The 18,273-nt window shown below is 33.9% G+C and overlaps 1 protein-coding gene across 1 annotated transcript in view; it reads left to right on the top strand.

Moving 5' to 3' along the window:
- Positions 1-13,901, top strand: part of LOC136840305 (uncharacterized) — a 74,380-nt gene extending 60,479 nt beyond the window's left edge. The window contains exons 8-11 of the mRNA XM_067107009.1: positions 2,210-2,373; positions 3,451-3,549; positions 4,211-4,428; positions 12,610-13,901. Of these exons, the coding sequence (XP_066963110.1) occupies positions 2,210-2,373; positions 3,451-3,549; positions 4,211-4,428; positions 12,610-12,766 (638 nt within the window). The 3' untranslated portion in view covers positions 12,767-13,901. The remainder of the gene's footprint in view (positions 1-2,209; positions 2,374-3,450; positions 3,550-4,210; positions 4,429-12,609) is intronic.
- Positions 13,902-18,273: the final 4,372 nt, after the last annotated feature.

The following is an 18,273-nucleotide window of genomic DNA, read 5'->3' as shown; positions in this document are numbered from 1 at the left end:
TTTAAATAATTTGATAACATAATTTAGAATGAACAACATCTTTTTTGATAAAAGTGTAGTATGGGCAACACGTGAGCCCTAGTGAGAACTTGTTTTATTTCAATTGTCATCAGTTGAGATAAGAGAGAGCGCTTTGTTTTCGGTTAACGTGAGGACAGTTTGGAATAACAATTGCCGTCGGGAAATCAACTCAGTTTTTCGTCTTGTTTATAAAACACGTCGATCATAATTAGCCAATTGCAGTATGTTTCGATCGTGTAAAGATTTCTGTAAAAGCCTTGTCCCATACGAAAAGAATACGAGTGATTTCACAAAATTACATACATGGCTCTGATCACGTATGCCGCTTTGAGAGAAAGAGTAACATGTCCCGATTGCATTCTAAACGTTTGCTGGGGGTGACGTCATCTTTGTTCTAGAACTTTCTCTTGTGTCTCGCACCCAAAATGCTTTAATGACGTCGCCTCCCTGCTTCTAGAACTTTTCTCTTATGTCTCGTACCCAAAATGCCTTAATGACTTCATGTGACTGCTGAATTTTTAATGGAATCCCAAAAATCTATTCATTCTGATTTCCGAGACCGATCAGTTTGGTTCCCTTTCTCTCTCTCGTTCTTAAAAAGAGATTACTTTTAACATAGTATATTTGTGGTCACTGATATTAGTATTAACTTTTGAGATCTGAATTTAGTAAAATTATTTAATTTGTAAGGCGCCTGGTAAAAAAGTGTGCTTATAGAAATTAGCGCAGCTGCAAAGGGATTTTACAGAGTTTTTCACAAGTTTGTGTAAGGTAATGTGTATTTTACTTATTAATACCATGGCATAATAAGTTGGGGACATTTTACTTTAGTGACATTATTATTGGTAAATTTATGTGCATTTTGTGTTTTTTTCTGTTTGCAGTCTCTTCATATTTTCACATTTTTTTTATGTTTGTGATGTAACATTTATTTATGTAGCATTTTAAATATTTCTTGGTAATTTAACATTGCATACTTGATTTAATTTTTCATTTATTAAGGTTTTCTTTTCAAATCTTGAGTAATTCTTGATAGTTTAGATTTTTCTTGATTAATTTAAATTCCTGATAAAGTTTTTGTGAATTAGCTTTGTTTCATAATTTAATTCAAGAATTAATTAAGTTTTGTGTTATTTTCAAGTAATAGTAAATTTTTCAGATTGTGAAATCTGATTATAAATTTTGAATTTAAAAATAATTTTTTGTATATTTACTATTTTAAAAAAAAAGTGTTTTATTTATTGACCACCAGTGAATAGGATTAATTGTGTGTACATAAGGCAAAGTGATAAACATGTTTTGTTCTTTTAGTTTTGTTAAAGTGAATTAAGACCAGGAAAACAAAGTTATTTGATGGAGTGATGCCCTTTTACTCTAGAATATTTCTTCTTTAATTGTTGATACCTCACACATATTCTGATAAACTTAGTTTGATTTTTCAAGTAATTAATAAGTTTTTTAAGGGATTACTGTTACCTTTAGAGTACTCAGTCGTAATTTCCTATTGTTATGAGAGTTCAGGTATCTGGCTGAAGTGAGGTAAATTTTTGAATTTTGAAATTAGTTGTGTAATAACTGGGTACTTGATACGCATCGTGAATATATATATATATATATATATATATATATATATATATATATATATATATATATATATGTGTGTGTAAGTTTGAAAATTAATAAAACAATTATTCAACTGCATATTAGAAAATATTAATATCTCTGTCTTTGTATATAAATCTTTTGTATATATATATATATATATACACACACATATATATATATATATGTGTGTGTGTGTGTGTATGTATATATATATATATATATATATATATATATATATATATATATATATATATATATATATATATATATATATTATAAATATATAGATTTTATATATTTTACATATACATACATAACACATATACACACATATATGTATATAACGTGTGTATGTCTGTGTGTGTGTATGGATGTATGTATTCAAAAGTGCTCATTTGCAAGGGCATCTGTCCAGATGTATATTTTCCTTCCGAGATACGTTTCATGTATAATGTGAAAAACTTGAAAATACAAATAATTATTCTTTGAACATTACTGAAAGAAAAAGATGCTATCTCGTCCAATAATATAACGTTTTTTCCCACAATTATTTTGCTAATGGATTTAATTTCTTCTTTTTCAGTTATCATGCAGATTTTGGCAATGTCAGCATCACTGCTGACTCTGGCCTGGTCAGTGGCCTCGTTTGTGCGGGCCGTTCGCCTGACGGAGCCTGCCCTCAGCAATCTCAGCTTGCTTAATCTTTTGTTGCTGACTCTGGTCCATTTCTGCTCTATTTCAGGACAGGTCAGTAATAACGCTGCTTTGGCAGTATTTCGTGGCAGTTTCTGCAGTGGCATCTTTTTTCATTAATATCACATTGCTTTGATCTGCCATCTTCAATATTTTATGGTTATTCGGTGTTTTATATATAATCTCTCAGCTGGGTTTTCCCTTTCACAATATATTCATGTCATTATTAGCATTCCAATTCCGTTAAAAATGACGGTACTAGGCACGATGCACTGAATCTTAATGTTGAGCCTATTTCCCATTTATTACGTAATCCACATACAGAAGAAACTACAGATGCCCATTGCTTCTAATGTCCTATTATCATTATTAGCAGTCGAAGTCCGTTTCCATATGAATGTATGAACAACTTTAATGACTAAATAACTGTATGATTAATCCTGAATATTAGATATGCAATGTGCAAAAAAATATTCTAGGGAGCTTACATACCAGCCTTTGGCATTTCACATATAATTAACCCTTTTCATTTAAAAATTGCATTTATAAATCATAGATATATGTATATATATCTATCTAAAGCATACACATACATATAATTATATATATATATATATATATATATATATATATATATATATATATATATATATATATATATATATATATACATATACATACATGCATATGTATATACTGTATATGTGTGTCTGTGTGTGTGTGTATAAACATATATATTATTCCGGGGATATATACTATTGCATAATCATTCCAGCGAAATATGACATATACATTTATAAGGTAAGGCGTTTCACATTTATAAGATGAGAGCTATTTCACAATTACGAGAAGTTAGTAGGCTACGCAATCGGTCAAAAATGACGGTGGGTAGCATTTAAGTAATTCTGCAATAGTATCATACTTAGGATATCGTCAATGCATTAAGTTGTCCAATATTTTCATATTTACAATAGTAAAATAATTAAACATCCATTTCATTACCCTAGATATGAGAACACACATAGTGCTTTGCATTGTAGATTTTAAGAAAGATGTTAGGCACGTAAAAGAACTTTGTCATTGACGCAAGAATAGAAACTCATCTGTATTTGATTTCCTTTATGGCAAAAGGTGATGGGCTTCGGTCTGTTCGCATCACAGCTGCTCATTGCGTTCTTCGTGATAATCAGCACGCACTGGCTGGCCATGAGCGCCTGGATACTCATTCAGGTAGGCAGGAGTTGATTTGTTTGACGTAGGCTGAGACCATTACAGGTGAAAGTAAGTTGCTTTATTGCTTTAACTGAAAGTAAAGTCTATTAACAGTGACAATAAGTTCTTCCATTGGTATTAAGAAAAGTGTTATCTGGGGTGAAAACTAATTCATTTTATTCAGATTTGAATTATTGTCAACGAATCGACGTCCTAGAACTCATTTACGTGATTTCTTTGATAAATTCTGTAACTGATCTTATTCAGACTAAAGCGTGTGTCACTGATTTAATCTAGATTACAATTATTATCAGTGAAAACCATGAATTAATCTTCCCCAAGATAGAGTGTACAGATTGTGAAAAGCCCCACTGATATGCGCGATTTCCAGTCATACTTTTTATCATTTCTGTGTGTATGTGCGTGTTGATCAACTGCATTTCCATGTATATCAGCTAAGGACTTGATACTGATATTCCCTTCAAAGCGCAGGAGCCACTATTTTCTCTGATGCAGGATTCAATGATTTTTCCAGTTGTTCTTCTTCCTCTTCGTTACTTTTACTTTGTTTCTCATGCCTGAGAACCCCCACTACAACAACGCCCCCCCTCCCCGCTTCTCTCTCTTCCTCTGTTGGTTCAACTAGATAAAGTAAATGAACTGAATCTTTGGCCCTCAGCTCCTGTGCTTCCCACGAACCACGTGCACCCGAGCTGTTTTCGCCCACGACCAGACCCGCGGCCCCTGCAGCAGGGTCGACGACATCGTCTACTGCTCCACGATGGGCCTGATTTACTTGTTCACCTTCGTTGACGTCAGCGGAATGGCTCCCAGGACCCAGAGTATCCTGTATCACATATTCAGACTTATAGAAGAAGCTGTTTTACTCACTTTCTGGTAAGTGTGAGAGTTGCATTTTCAATTTTGTAGACATCTGAAAGAGCATTAATATACTGTCACTTGTGTACCCATCGTGTCCAAAGTGACACTATTGTAAGAGAGACCCAAGACAGCGTGTCACATGCCCCGACAGCTTGAGACATGTCGACGCGAGGAATCCCCTTTCTGCATACTTCCATTGAAGGGGGCGATGGTGAGAGATGATGACCGTCAGCTGGAAGACGGCTTACTTCAACCTGGGATTTATTACCCGTCACACATAGATGTCACGCACAAAAAAAAAAAGAATCATAGTGGTATAAATACGTCTTGCCAAACAGATATCATCGTGCATGACTGTTAGTCTCTTCAATGAATTCGAATTTAGAGAATCGAAATTCTCAATACAGATAGGCAGTGAGGGAATAAGGGAGGTTCCAAAGCGTAACCTATATCAGGGAACAGAAACAACATGTCACAAAAAAATTAAGAAATCTGGTCAAGCAAAAGAGTGAACGGATCGTTTTCAGTATTTTTTGTATGGTTCATGTTGAGTTCTAACATCTTTGAGTCATTAGATTTCAGCCCGTCAAATTGTCCAGTTATTAATGCAAGTAGTGAAAACCTATTCTACCTGACAGGTGATATCGATGATTTGCTACACTGGGCATTCGTGAAAATCTCCGGGAACAATAGCATACTCTCCACCGCAAGTTGTCCATTCAAACAAGTAGAATTATCCAGAATAGGTTATCAAGGTAATCCAAAAAGTGACAACATAAGGACAAAAATCTGCCAGAGGATGGAGGAAAGAATTCGGACGACCCATAATTCACTGCCATTTCTGCGAACGCTGAGGGCCTTTGTGTTTGAAGTTCATTGCTGCACCAATAAATATCCTCTTTGATTGATTACCACACTTGCCGTTCCGTTACCTGAGCCTCCGTTTGTGTTTTCCGTTTTTCGTCCTCATTTCCTGGCACGCAATCTTCGCGGTTTTGCCAGTTTCTGTCTGAGTGCTGTCGGGCTTTCTACGCTGAAAACCAGTATTATTCTCTCTCTCTCTCTCTCTCTCTCTCTCTCTCTCTCTCTCTCTCTCTCTCTCTCTCTCTCTCTCAGGAAATACCTGACAAATTCATGACTGAGTTCAGACTACCACCTGATGTAAAAATGCACATGAATAATTGAAATATTAATGAAAGAAGATTTACATTAAAGTATATAATTCTCCTAAAATTATCAAAATACATGCATATATATAAACATACACACACACACACACACACACACACACACACACACACACATATATATATATATATATATATATATATATATATATATATATATATATATATATATATATATATATATATATGAAATATAAAAACACCGTATCGTGCTTCTGAGTTATCAATAGAAAGATCCACAGAGGTACTCTTGTTAAGCAAATCGAAATGTATTTGTAGAAACATCTGCAAAGCTTAAAGCTTTCGTCCATCCTTCCGTGGACTTGATCACTAAACTAAAAGAGACACACAGCAATGGTGAAGAAATAGAAATAAAGCTAAACCAACTGAAACAGATAAACGAGGTTAAAATAAGCGAACAAGTCACTGGGTCGTATTCCTTTCCAGAATTCTCAGTGATCTGCGAGGCGGGACAAAACGCTGGTCTTCTTCCTGAATGATATCTTGAGGGTCGTTATCCAAAATGGCAGTTTGATCAACAGACCCTGGAACAGGCGAAGGTGGTTATCTACATTATCAGATTGAAGAAGGCAGTAGGCTACACATTTCTGAAATTCTTAATTCTGTCCCTTTTGCAAATCTCCTCACTTAAAATTAAATTATTCATAATGCCAGTATTCCCCTCAAAGGCGTCATTTAAAGTGATGAGTGTTCCTTCCACAATCCTCCTAGTGGACCTATCCGCACTCTTATAAATAACTTTGCCTCCCATGAAGTCAATGGCATGACTAGAATCCCAAGTGTGCTTAGCAATGGCGCTGTAAACATTACCCAAACGGCAGGCTGCAATATGTTCCCGTTCCCTCTGGTCCAGGGAACGACCGCTTGCTCCAATATAGCATTTGTCACAGTTTTACACCCTATAGCATATACTCCGACATCGGTGTTTGGTTTTCTACAACTGTTCTTGATAATCTTCTTTCTAAGAGTATTAGGGTATTGAAAAACTACGCTATACCCGTTTTTCTTTTCTAAGGTTATTAGAAACTTTTCTTAGGTCATGATTATTCGGAGGGGAAGGGATTTAAAATTAATGGTTGAACTGTGTTCCCTTGGATTATAAAACATTCTCCTGGCTCTAGAAAGACATTTGTCAATAAAAAAACTTGGGGTAACATAACTTTTTGAAACTGGTGGTCAAAAATTCAATTTCCTGGTCAATGAAACTAGGGTCAGAAACTCGCAACGCTCTAAAAAACAAATTGGTCAGTTATTACTTTTGAATTTTTCCGTCATGATATGAATAAAAATATATGTTCGTATTTGAAACATAAGTTTGATTTCATTGATAAAACAGAAAATTTAAAATTTGCTTGGAATTATATCATCCTGGTGAACAACTCATTATTCAAAAATGTACTTATCGACTTTTGTTTAAACTTGATTTGGCTCACAACTCTTCAGTTTTAATGGAAAACTGTCAAACATTCATATTAATAAACAATAAAGATATCATCAACATATCTAATTCATACAAAAGGTTTGAAATCATTTGAGAAGTTTGGCTACCAACAAAAATATTTCATGGGAAAATTCCACGCCTGTTTTGGCTAAAACAGGCGACAATGGAATTCCCTGAAATATTTTGTTGGACAAACTTCCAAATGATTTCAAATGTTTGAATGGGTTAGATATCTTTGATGATATCTTTATTGTTTATATGACGATGGTGACGTGAATTTTGATCTTCTTCATTAATTTTGACCAGTTTAGCGTCCAACAAAATCAAGAGGTACATTAGTGATAATGAGACGATGACCTTTTTAGATTTATAATTCCGGGATGATAAACAAGCCTTTTAAATTTTCTGTTTTCAGAAAAAGGTTATGTTTCAGATACGAGCTTGATACATTTTTATTCACTAGGTCATGACGAGAAAAATCAAAAGTAATGTTCTGACCAGTTTGTTTTGCAGAGCGTTGCGAGTTTCTGACCCTAGTTTCATTGACCAGGAAATTGAATTTTTGACTACTAGTTTCTAAAAGTTATGTTACCCCAAGTTTTTTTATTGACAAATGTCTTTCTAGAGCCAGGAGAATGTTTTATAATCCAAGGGAACACTGTTCAATTACTAATTTTAAATCCCTTCCCTTTCCGTACACTCATGACCTAAGAGAAGTTTCTAATAACCTTAGAAAAGAAAAAACGGGTATAGCGTAGTTTTTCAATACCCTAATACTCTTAGAAAGAAGATTATCAAGAACATTTGTAGAAAACCAAACACCGATGTCGGAGTATATGCTAAGGGGGTGTAAAACTGTGACAAATGCTATATTGAGCAAGCGGTCGTTCCTGGACCAGAGGAACGGGAACATATTGCAGCCTGCCGTTTGGGTAATGTTTACAGCGCCATTGCTAACACACTTGGGATTCTAGTCATGCCATTGACTTCATGGGAGGCAAAGTTATTTATAAGAGTGCGGATAGGTCCACTAGGAGGATTGTGGAAGGAACACTCATCACTTTAAATGACGCCTTTGAGGGGAATACTGGCATTATGAATAATTTAATTTTAAGTGAGGAGATTTGCAAAAGGGCCAGAATTAAGAATTTCAGAAATGTGTAGCCTACTGCCTTCTTCAATCTGATAATGTAGATAACCACCTTCGCCTGTTCCAGGGTCTGTTGATCAAACTGCCATTTTGGATAACGACCCTCAAGATATCATTCAGGAAGAAGACCAGCGTTTTGTCCCGCCTCGCAGATCACTGAGAATTCTGGAAAGGAATACGACCCAGTGACTTGTTCGCTTATTTTAACCTCGTTTATCTGTTTCAGTTGGTTTAGCTTTATTTCTATTTCTTCACCATTGCTGTGTGTCTCTTTTAGTTTAGTGATCAAGTCCACAGAAGGATGGACGAAAGCCTTAAGCTCTGCAGATATTTCTACAAATACATCTCGATTTGCTTAACAAGAGTATCACTGTGGATCCTTCTACTGATACACACACACACACACACACACACACACACACACACACACACACACACACACATATATATATATATATATATATATATATATATATATATATATATATATATATATATATATATATATATTGGAGTTTTTTCAGGCTGCACAAGAAACTTAATAGGTACTTCTTTTATGTACATTCATACGTATACATACTTACATACACACACACATATAATTCATTTCTCGTCATAATGTGGTTCGGATTCCACAATAAGCTGTAGGTCCCGTTGCTAGGTAACCAGTTGGTTCTTAGCCACGTAAAAATAAGTCTAATCCTTTTAGGCCAGCCCTAAGAGAGCTGTTAACCAGCTCAGTGGTCTGTTAAACTAAGATATACTTAACTTAACACATATAATATTATATATATATATATATATATATATATATATATATATATATATATATATATATATATATATATATATATATATATATATATATATATATATATATATATATATATATATATATATGTAATATAATATAAATAAATAAATATATATATATATATATATATATATATATATATATATATATATATATATATATATATATATATATATATATATATATATATATATGGATAATGGGGCATTTGAACGCTACTTTATTATGCTTGAAATTCATCAAATACAAGAAGTAAAATCCAGGTACCTATTTTTCAATTTCATCTCGGTATATTTCTTACAGTAGGAAATACCGGTATATAACTCAAGTCTTTTAGTTCTTTGGAAATTAGTATCATATAATAGTAAGGAAATATTATATGCATCTTTAATTGAACTTTATCCATTTATATATTTTCTGCATCCCTAGCGGTTCTTTCTCATTACAGAGACAACATACACACACATCCACACACACACACACACACACACACACAAACACGAGAGCTTATGTTTGAAATTCATCATTCCGAAATCACTTATCCTTATTCATCAATTAACGGATCTCCACAATGAGTAGGATTTCTCAACCTAATTAATGTCTTGCTTCCTTAATACAAAACAGTAGTTTGTATTGCAAATAAAACGACTTTTATAGATTTCTTACCTCCTGACGCTTGGCGAAGGCAATCATTTCGTGACCTGGCACGGCAGAGTCAGGATGTCAAACCTTTCATTTTGTGAGTGTGGGGGACCTGCTCCGAAAGACCGGAATCAGGTCGATCCTAAATTATAGAATACTGTTGCTCTCGTCGGTTCATTGATGCAACCGACTTTCCTTTCAGGTTAGGGTGTGATTGACAACCAGATGCAGCGCGGTCAGATTATGCTTCCTTGAAAACTTTTGATTACACCTGTAGTACAGTAAAGTTTTTATGTGAGTTCCCTTCCCTTAGAGAGTTACAAAGTTAACCCTAACGAGAATGGTGCCAGGCTCTTAGAGGACTTTTGGGAAGGATCAAAACCCTGCCTAATTAAAGAAAAGAAAAATACTTGTAATATCACGCAAACGTGCTTCTGTTTAGGAGTATATACTTACAGTAGGCAGGCAGTCAGAACAGTATATATGTGTATATATATTTATTTATATATAGATGTGTATGTACATATATAATTTACATACAGACATACGTACATATTGTACACACACACACACATATATATATGTGTATATATATATATATATATATATATGCATATATATATCTGTATATATATATATATATATATATATATATATATATATATATATATATATATATATATATATATATATATATATATATATATATGAAAGCACTTAACATAAATGCTAGGTAAAGTCCACAATGAAATTCCTGCTACAGAACATAGTTTATTAAAAATATATGTACAGAGCTTACAGCTTTCTCCCATATGCTGTGGACTTGATCACTAAAATGGAGTATAATATGCAGCTCAAAACAAAAATATATATATATATATATATATATATATATATATATATATATATATATATATATATATATATATATATATATATATAATATTATATGAATATATACATATGAAGGTACTTAACATAAATGTTAGATAAAGTCCACAATGAAATTCCCTCTACAGAACATAGTATATTAAAAATGTATGTACAGAGCTTATAGCTTTCACCCATCTGCTGTGGACTTGATCGCTAAAATGGAGTATAATATTCAACTCAAGAAACAAAATAAAGCAGGAAACCATATGTACAAACAAACATCACAGAAAGAAAAACTATTTAATCAGGTTGTTGGGCCCTTGTCAGTTCTAAAATTCTTCGAGACCTTCTTGGCGGGAGAAACCTGGAGTCTTCGGCTAAAGAGCCAACAAGGTGATTTTGTTCTAAATTATGACTTTGATTTAAGGAAGAATTCAACTGACTAGATATATTTCTAAAATTACGAATACCAGCACATTTACAAATTTCTACACTTATAATATTACTTTCAACAATGCCCAAATTTCCATCCAAGGTATTATTGAACGAAATGAGGGCGTCTTCAACACATCTGGTGGATCTGTCCAAGCATTTATACACAACTTGACCATTTTTAACGTTTATTCTATGATCCCTTTCCCAGGCATGTCGAGCTATAGAGCTATAATTATAACCCACTTTACATGCTGAAATATGTTCATTTTTGCGTTAACCAAACGAACGACCACTTTCACTTTATAGCAAGAATCACAATCCAAGCAACCGACAGCAGAAACAGCAATATCTTCGGATAATTTTACAGGGTCGTATTTATGATTTTTCTCCCAATTGTTTCTTCCATTAAGTGAAAGGAACAAAACTATTCAAGAGAGGCAAAAATTTATTGAAACATTCTTCCTCAGATCTGTACACAACAAAAATATCGTCCATATATCGTACCCATACAAACGGTTTAAGATCATCAGGTAATTTCTCCACATATAATCTCTCAAAAAACTCCATACATAAATTAGCTAAAATTGGAGAAAGGGACGAGCTCATGGAAACTCCGGCCTTTTGTTGAAACAAGCTACCTTCAAATTCAAATATAGTATCTTCAACTGACACTTTAATAGGATCACAAAATTTATCAATAGGTAGTGGAGGTTGAAAAACAAGTACTACCAGATTATCCAGGGCAAATTGCAGAGGAGCATTCGTAAAAAAAGAGACAATATCCAAGCTATACATGGTACCGATGCAGGTAAGGATGTTAGAGGAGTTATTTATAGCAAATTAATTAGGAAATTACCTCATTTGGTTACTTTTATGGCTTGCCCAAGATTCACAAGGATGGCATTCCTTCAAGATGGTTAGTTAAGATTTTAGGAATTTTGGTTGGTAGAGTATCGAGCTCACACTTAATACAAAGCCTTGATTTTATTGACAAAATTAGCGATGTGATTGAAATGCTTGGACAGATCCACCAGATGTGTTGAAGACGCCCTCATTTCGTTCAATAATACCTTGGATGGAAATTTGGGCATTGTTGAAAGTAATATTATAAGTGTAGAAATTTGTAAATGTGCTGGTATTCGTAATTTTAGAAATATATCTAGTCAGTTGAATTCTTCCTTAAATCAAAGTCATAATTTAGAACAAAATCACCTTGTTGGCTCTTTAGCCGAAGACTCCAGGTTTCTCCCGCCAAGAAGGTCTCGAAGAATTTTAGAACTGACAAGGGCCCAACAACCTGATTAAATAGTTTTTCTTTCTGTGATGTTTGTTTGTACATATGGTGTCCTGCTTTATTTTGTTTCTTGAGTTGAATATTATACTCCATTTTAGTGATCAAGTCCACAGCAGATGGGTGAAAGCTATAAGCTCTGTACATACATTTTTAATATACTATGTTCTGTAGAGGGAATTTCATTGTGGACTTTACCTAACAAAACACACACACACACACACACACACACACACACACACACACACACACACACACACACACATATATATATATATATATATATATATATATATATATATATATATATATATATATATATATTATTTTATTTTTTTCTAGGTTCATATGGGTAGATGGATCAGCGTGGTACCACTGGCTGCCTCTGTTCTTGGTACCTGTTTTCTTCGGGTTGACTCTGCTGTTCGATGGCCTCTACGAATGCAGCACCAAGGGTTACCGAAATGTTCCGAAGGCTATCACACCACAATCTGTTTAATTCTCACAGTATTATCTCCCGTGCACTTTCCATCTTTCCTCCATTAGTTAATTGTCATGAAAAGCAAATACTTAATACAGAAATATCATTGCAGTAACATGAACAGTTGCCAGATTTCTCCGAACAGACTACTGCCATCCGTTATTTCTAACTGTGTATGGATATACCTGACAACTTTTCAGTGTACTAGAAATTAGATCATTGAGAAAAATAATTACCCATTAACAGAACACAGATGTCAAAGAACTTACTGATATCAATCTTTAGAAACTGTCATTGAGAGTAAGACGACATAAAAGTTACTGTAAGGCTAATGTTTTAGAAATATTCAAGACGGATTAACCTTATCTATTGCGAACATCTTCATAGGAAGCCGCTTCTTCTCATTAAAGACGTCGCCAGCTGCAGAAGGCGGTGTCACACGAGCCCTCTGCTCTCCGCCACCTGCCAGCATCTTGCCACTGGATTCTGCTGCTGCTGCACATCATGGCCGAAATTAATGGCGAAACTTGAGTTGCTCCTGTTCGTGTCCTTGAAGTACAGCCTTACGAACTCACGCGACTTCAGATTCGCACAAACTTGGAGAAATATTGGCTACTTCGAGCAAAGGTTTGAAGCAGGGCGCTAAAAGATGCCAGAGAGCTTGAGCTTGCGACACTTTCACGAGATCCTTGCGATCTACACAAATAAAAATAGAATTTGAATTGATATTAACACTTTGTTAGAAAATTTTGGATTTTGATGACAGAGGATGGCTATTTCACGAACCCTTTCACATATCAAAATTTTAGGATTTTCATTCATTTCTTTACGTTGAACAATGTCCATTTCCACTGCAAAGGTATAATATTGTCGATTAAGCATTTTCTGCTCAGAGTTGCCATATATGCTCAAAATGCATTTCGCCTAACATTGTCAGGTAAAGGCTTTTGTGACTATAAGAAGTTAGTCATTAGCAAACATGTTTATAAAATAGCAAAGCTATTGTATGGCCACTATTTCATCTAGAAATGCACACACTACTCATAACCCTCAACTTTGCGACGCCATTCATCCATAGCAAGAGATTATTTTGTTTTCAGTCTCAAAAAGTCAAGGAAAATTTTTTTGTAAAATTATTAGAAGTAATGATTTTCGGCACATATATATATATATATATATATATATATATATATATATATATATATATATATATATATATATATATATATATATATATATATATATATATATATATATATATATATATATATATATATATACTATATATATATATATATATACTGTATATATGTATGTATGTATGTATGTATGTATATACATATACAGTGTATAGTGCGTGTGTGTGTGTGTGTGTGTGTGTGTGTGTGTGTGTGTGAATATCAGTGACTGGATCATGTTGAAGGATTTAAGTCTATAGTTTTGACTTATTATGAAAATCAAATATTATAGTTTTCCTTCATATTTCATGGTCAAAAACTTCTGAATCCCATAATTCTGTAAGTTTTAGTTCACAGACTGTTAGATATCACTAATTATAAGCACCGCTTCCAGCCATGTTGTCTTTGAAGGGTTAAATTTGAGCTTTCGAACAGCTGCGCTCAGCTCTTATATTCAGCCTGAACGCATAGGAAAATTAAGAATATTTCACTTCAAGACGTCGTTTGCACAGAGCAATAAAACAAAGAAAGATGAAATGAAGAGGTAAAAGTAAAAGGCAATAAGTAAAAACAATGCCTTAAGACAAGTCAGGCTTACTAGCTCATACCTGCCCCTGCCTTTCGTTTGACTGTGCAGACAGAAGACAGAAACACTTTTGATTCAGCTTTGGAAATATTGCCTTCAAAGACACGGACAACTCACATAAGATGACAGGGAAAATAATATTTGCTGTCTTATCTGATATTCTGTCTAAGAAATATGAAGATTTCTGCGACCCGGTTGAATAGGTTTTACTCTACATCTTAAGGAACATTCAAAATGGCTTCCTTCAGAATACACTGGAGCATTTTCTCCATATATTTATTATTTCCAACTGTGTCCCACATGAATTAAAAAGCCTTAATTCTGTAAATCTTTCTATTTCTCACAGAATTACGATGTGGACATTTCAATGCTGCTTATGCTAGCTTTGACTACCGCGCTCAAGATACATTTAAGCCAATTATTAATCTATTACTAATAACTAATTACATAATGGCCTTTATTTTCAGTGCTTTGATACTAGGATTTACTTCCGTCCTCTGGGTGATATCAGCGTTATCCTTTGTGAAATTATTCTTTTACTTATGTCTTTAACAAACAAACTCTGCCTTCCTTTGTAATTTTGCATTCAGAGCAAATAAAAATGTCCTCTTTTTATGCACTTGGTGTTGTTGGTGTGTAATATAGTATGGTTTTTGTATCATTTTATCCTAAATATTTTTATATATTCCTTGATATTCTGTAAAAGTTGACAGGAACAGCAATTATTGCCGTTATCTGAAGCAAAAAAAAAAAAAAAAAAAAAAAAACCGTGGCGGAATGGTGAGTGGAATTTCTACTCCTGATATAGCTCCCAGCCCGGCCCTGAAAAGAGAGAAGGTTATAGGGCATGTTTATTGAAAGCATTCACACATCAGTTGTCGCAGAGAGAAACGTTCCCAGATGCCACCAGTGGCATTTCTATCAGTAGATGGAAAAAATCTGAGAGGAATCACGACATTGGGATAAAAAATGTTTGCCGAATATTAATTTTCTTGCTACTTTTTAAGAAAAACGTATGAGGTTGGAATAAATTCTCATAAGCTTTAATAATTTTCTTACTTAATTTCAAAGATTTGCCATTGAAGATTAGAATAAACTTCTATGAAAAACAATACTATTTTCGGAAATTTCAAAGAAAACTATGCAGGATAATTTTCTCCATATGCCTCATGACAAAATGAAATAACTTTATTCCAGACAGAAAAATGGTTAATTGTTTTTTAAACAGATTTCATTTCAGTTCACTTCTATAAATGCAATGGGAAGGAAAATCTTAAATTCAATCCACATTCAAATCTCCTCCCCAAAAAGGAATTCACTGTCTTATGGTTTAAGAGACAGTTTTATACTTTTACTGTCTGAAATTAATTGAATGGATCTAATTTTCTGTCATTCCTTCGACCCTTATGTCTGAAAGGCAAGCATCTCTCCTGCTCAATGTTCAGGTAAAACATACCACGAAATAGTAGGCTACACCCAGTCCTTGCATTCTAAACCCCTTGTTAGTAAGACACCACCGAACGAAGATGAAAAATAATACATGTTGTTTTTATTGCACAGAAAACCGATCAACAATAAAACAAACAAAATAAATAAATTTTGAGTTGGAAACTGAATATGCATAAACCCCATAACGAAAACGCTGAATCACCTTGGGGCAAACATGACTACAACAAAAACCATTTCTTCGAAGGATGAATTTAATTATATATCAGATTTGTATACATTGTATATATTGTATACATGTATTAGTTTGGATCTGAATCTCAAGAATATTAATGTCTCAAACCTCTTTACGCCGCCCTCCGGTCTTTTGCACAAATCCCCTTCCTTGTGCTGACGCCTAGGTCCGATTTCCTTTCTCTCAATATTTTCCAGTTTTTGGTTTTTTAATCTGTTTTTTATATCTCCTAGACTGACTAATGAGAAAGCAAAGATTGTGTGGTAGATTACCGGAAAAATATTTTCCTCTTCCTTGTTCCACACTTTCAGGCTCAGGTTTGACGTCCATCGATACTGTGCTCCCCCAGTTGCTGTGGCAGTGCCGGTCCTTATTAAAGTACCTTACTCATTGCATGCTACGCAAACTTCACGGTCTCGACTAGTTTGCTTTTAGACTTTTTTTTAACTTTTTATGAAATCTGTTATCGCGTCTGTTGTTTTGGTTAAATTAACTGCTTTTTTTCCTTTGTTATTCTAACCTTGAATAACCATATTTTATAGTGCATGGCTTTAATGCTTTGAATCACCTCCAGTGACAGGGAATTGAACTCTGACCCAGCACCTCAGTGAATGTTAAGAAATATAAGATATTCTGTTCAAATAATTGAGGCCTTTTTTACGAGAGTTCCCCATTCCAAGGTTTGAGGAGATTACCTTCATCTTCCAAGCAACATTGCACCAGGCTAGGGTATGGTTGTTTACCCAAGAACATGATGTGTGAATATGACCACCATGGCAACTTATGAGACAAAGTATAAGAATCGTATCCTAAGTTTGTGAGAACTCTGTGTGTTGTTGCATTATTAATAGTTTTGCCATTTCCGTGGCCACAAGGTGTGTGTCGTTATCTCTTGTGACTCCAAGGCTAAGCACAGACACTAGTTTACATCTGGTCTTACCGATCACTCGAGCAAGTCAGCTAATAAAGGAGCTCACCAGATTTCAGGAAATGTATTTGTTCTTGTTTATACAAATGGTCCAGACACCTTAGGCAGCTCTTACATCTCAGTAAACAGTTGTATTGTCAGTACCACTAGTGATATAAAAATACTTAGTGAAATTGTGTGCCCAGGAAAAAATAAAACTTGTTCGTACAGCTACAAATATGGTTGAAAGTAAAGTTCCTTAGAAATTGAATCAGATGACTATAGATTTTAGTGTCTTCATGAAACAAACTATCAAAATATCAGACTAATTTGATAAATCATGCAAGTAGACATACCATCATAAACAAAACAAATCTATCATGTAAAGATGCAATTGCTCAAACTAAACTAACAAAATTGCTGGCAGTGGCAAGGAAGGAAACAAATTTGCGAGAAAAATTTGTAATTACAGTATTTAAATTAGCCTTATTTTTGGTGCACCAAGATGCTGTCCTGCATCTAAAGCTCTAGTTGTCATTCTTATTATATTTGTCAATGATGATAAATTATCACCAAACTTCAAAGATAAAGCACAAATGCTTTCAACAGCGTTTGAAGCTGAACACTTTGGTTGACGTTTTTCTTACTGTTACCTGTTCTCCTAGTCTACCTCTCACCAAATCTGATTATCATTCAAGGAATTTTAGAAATGTCCTAAATAACACAGTCAGTTGTGGTAATGAACACCTGATGAGATTGTCTCATTAATTTTTTTAAAGACATATCGGATTCTTTACCGTAAAACCTACATCATTTGCAGTTCTGGTTTTCCAAATATGATTTTCTCATTTGGTTGTGTAAATATTGATTGTAAAAGTTAGAGGTCGATTTCCACCTGCCAGTGCTCTCCAAGGTTACTGAAACGTTTATCTTTAACCTTTTCAACAAGTTTCTTGGATCTAGAAGGCATTATTCCTACAAAAGCAATTATTAGGTACTTGGGTACACTTTCATCTACCTTGGTATATTCAAGACAACCTTGATAACAGTAATTAGTCAGTCTTATCTAAAATAATATATTGCTGCTTTTTGACTTAAGTACTTGATATTATTAATATTATTATTATTATTATTATTATTCAAAAGATGAACACTATTCTATTGGAACAAGCC

This window comes from Macrobrachium rosenbergii, chromosome 7, assembly GCF_040412425.1.
Source record: "Macrobrachium rosenbergii isolate ZJJX-2024 chromosome 7, ASM4041242v1, whole genome shotgun sequence".
NCBI lineage: Eukaryota > Metazoa > Arthropoda > Malacostraca > Decapoda > Palaemonidae > Macrobrachium > Macrobrachium rosenbergii.
Note: the sequence above shows the minus strand (reverse complement) of the source record. Positions and strands in the feature narration are given on the sequence as shown.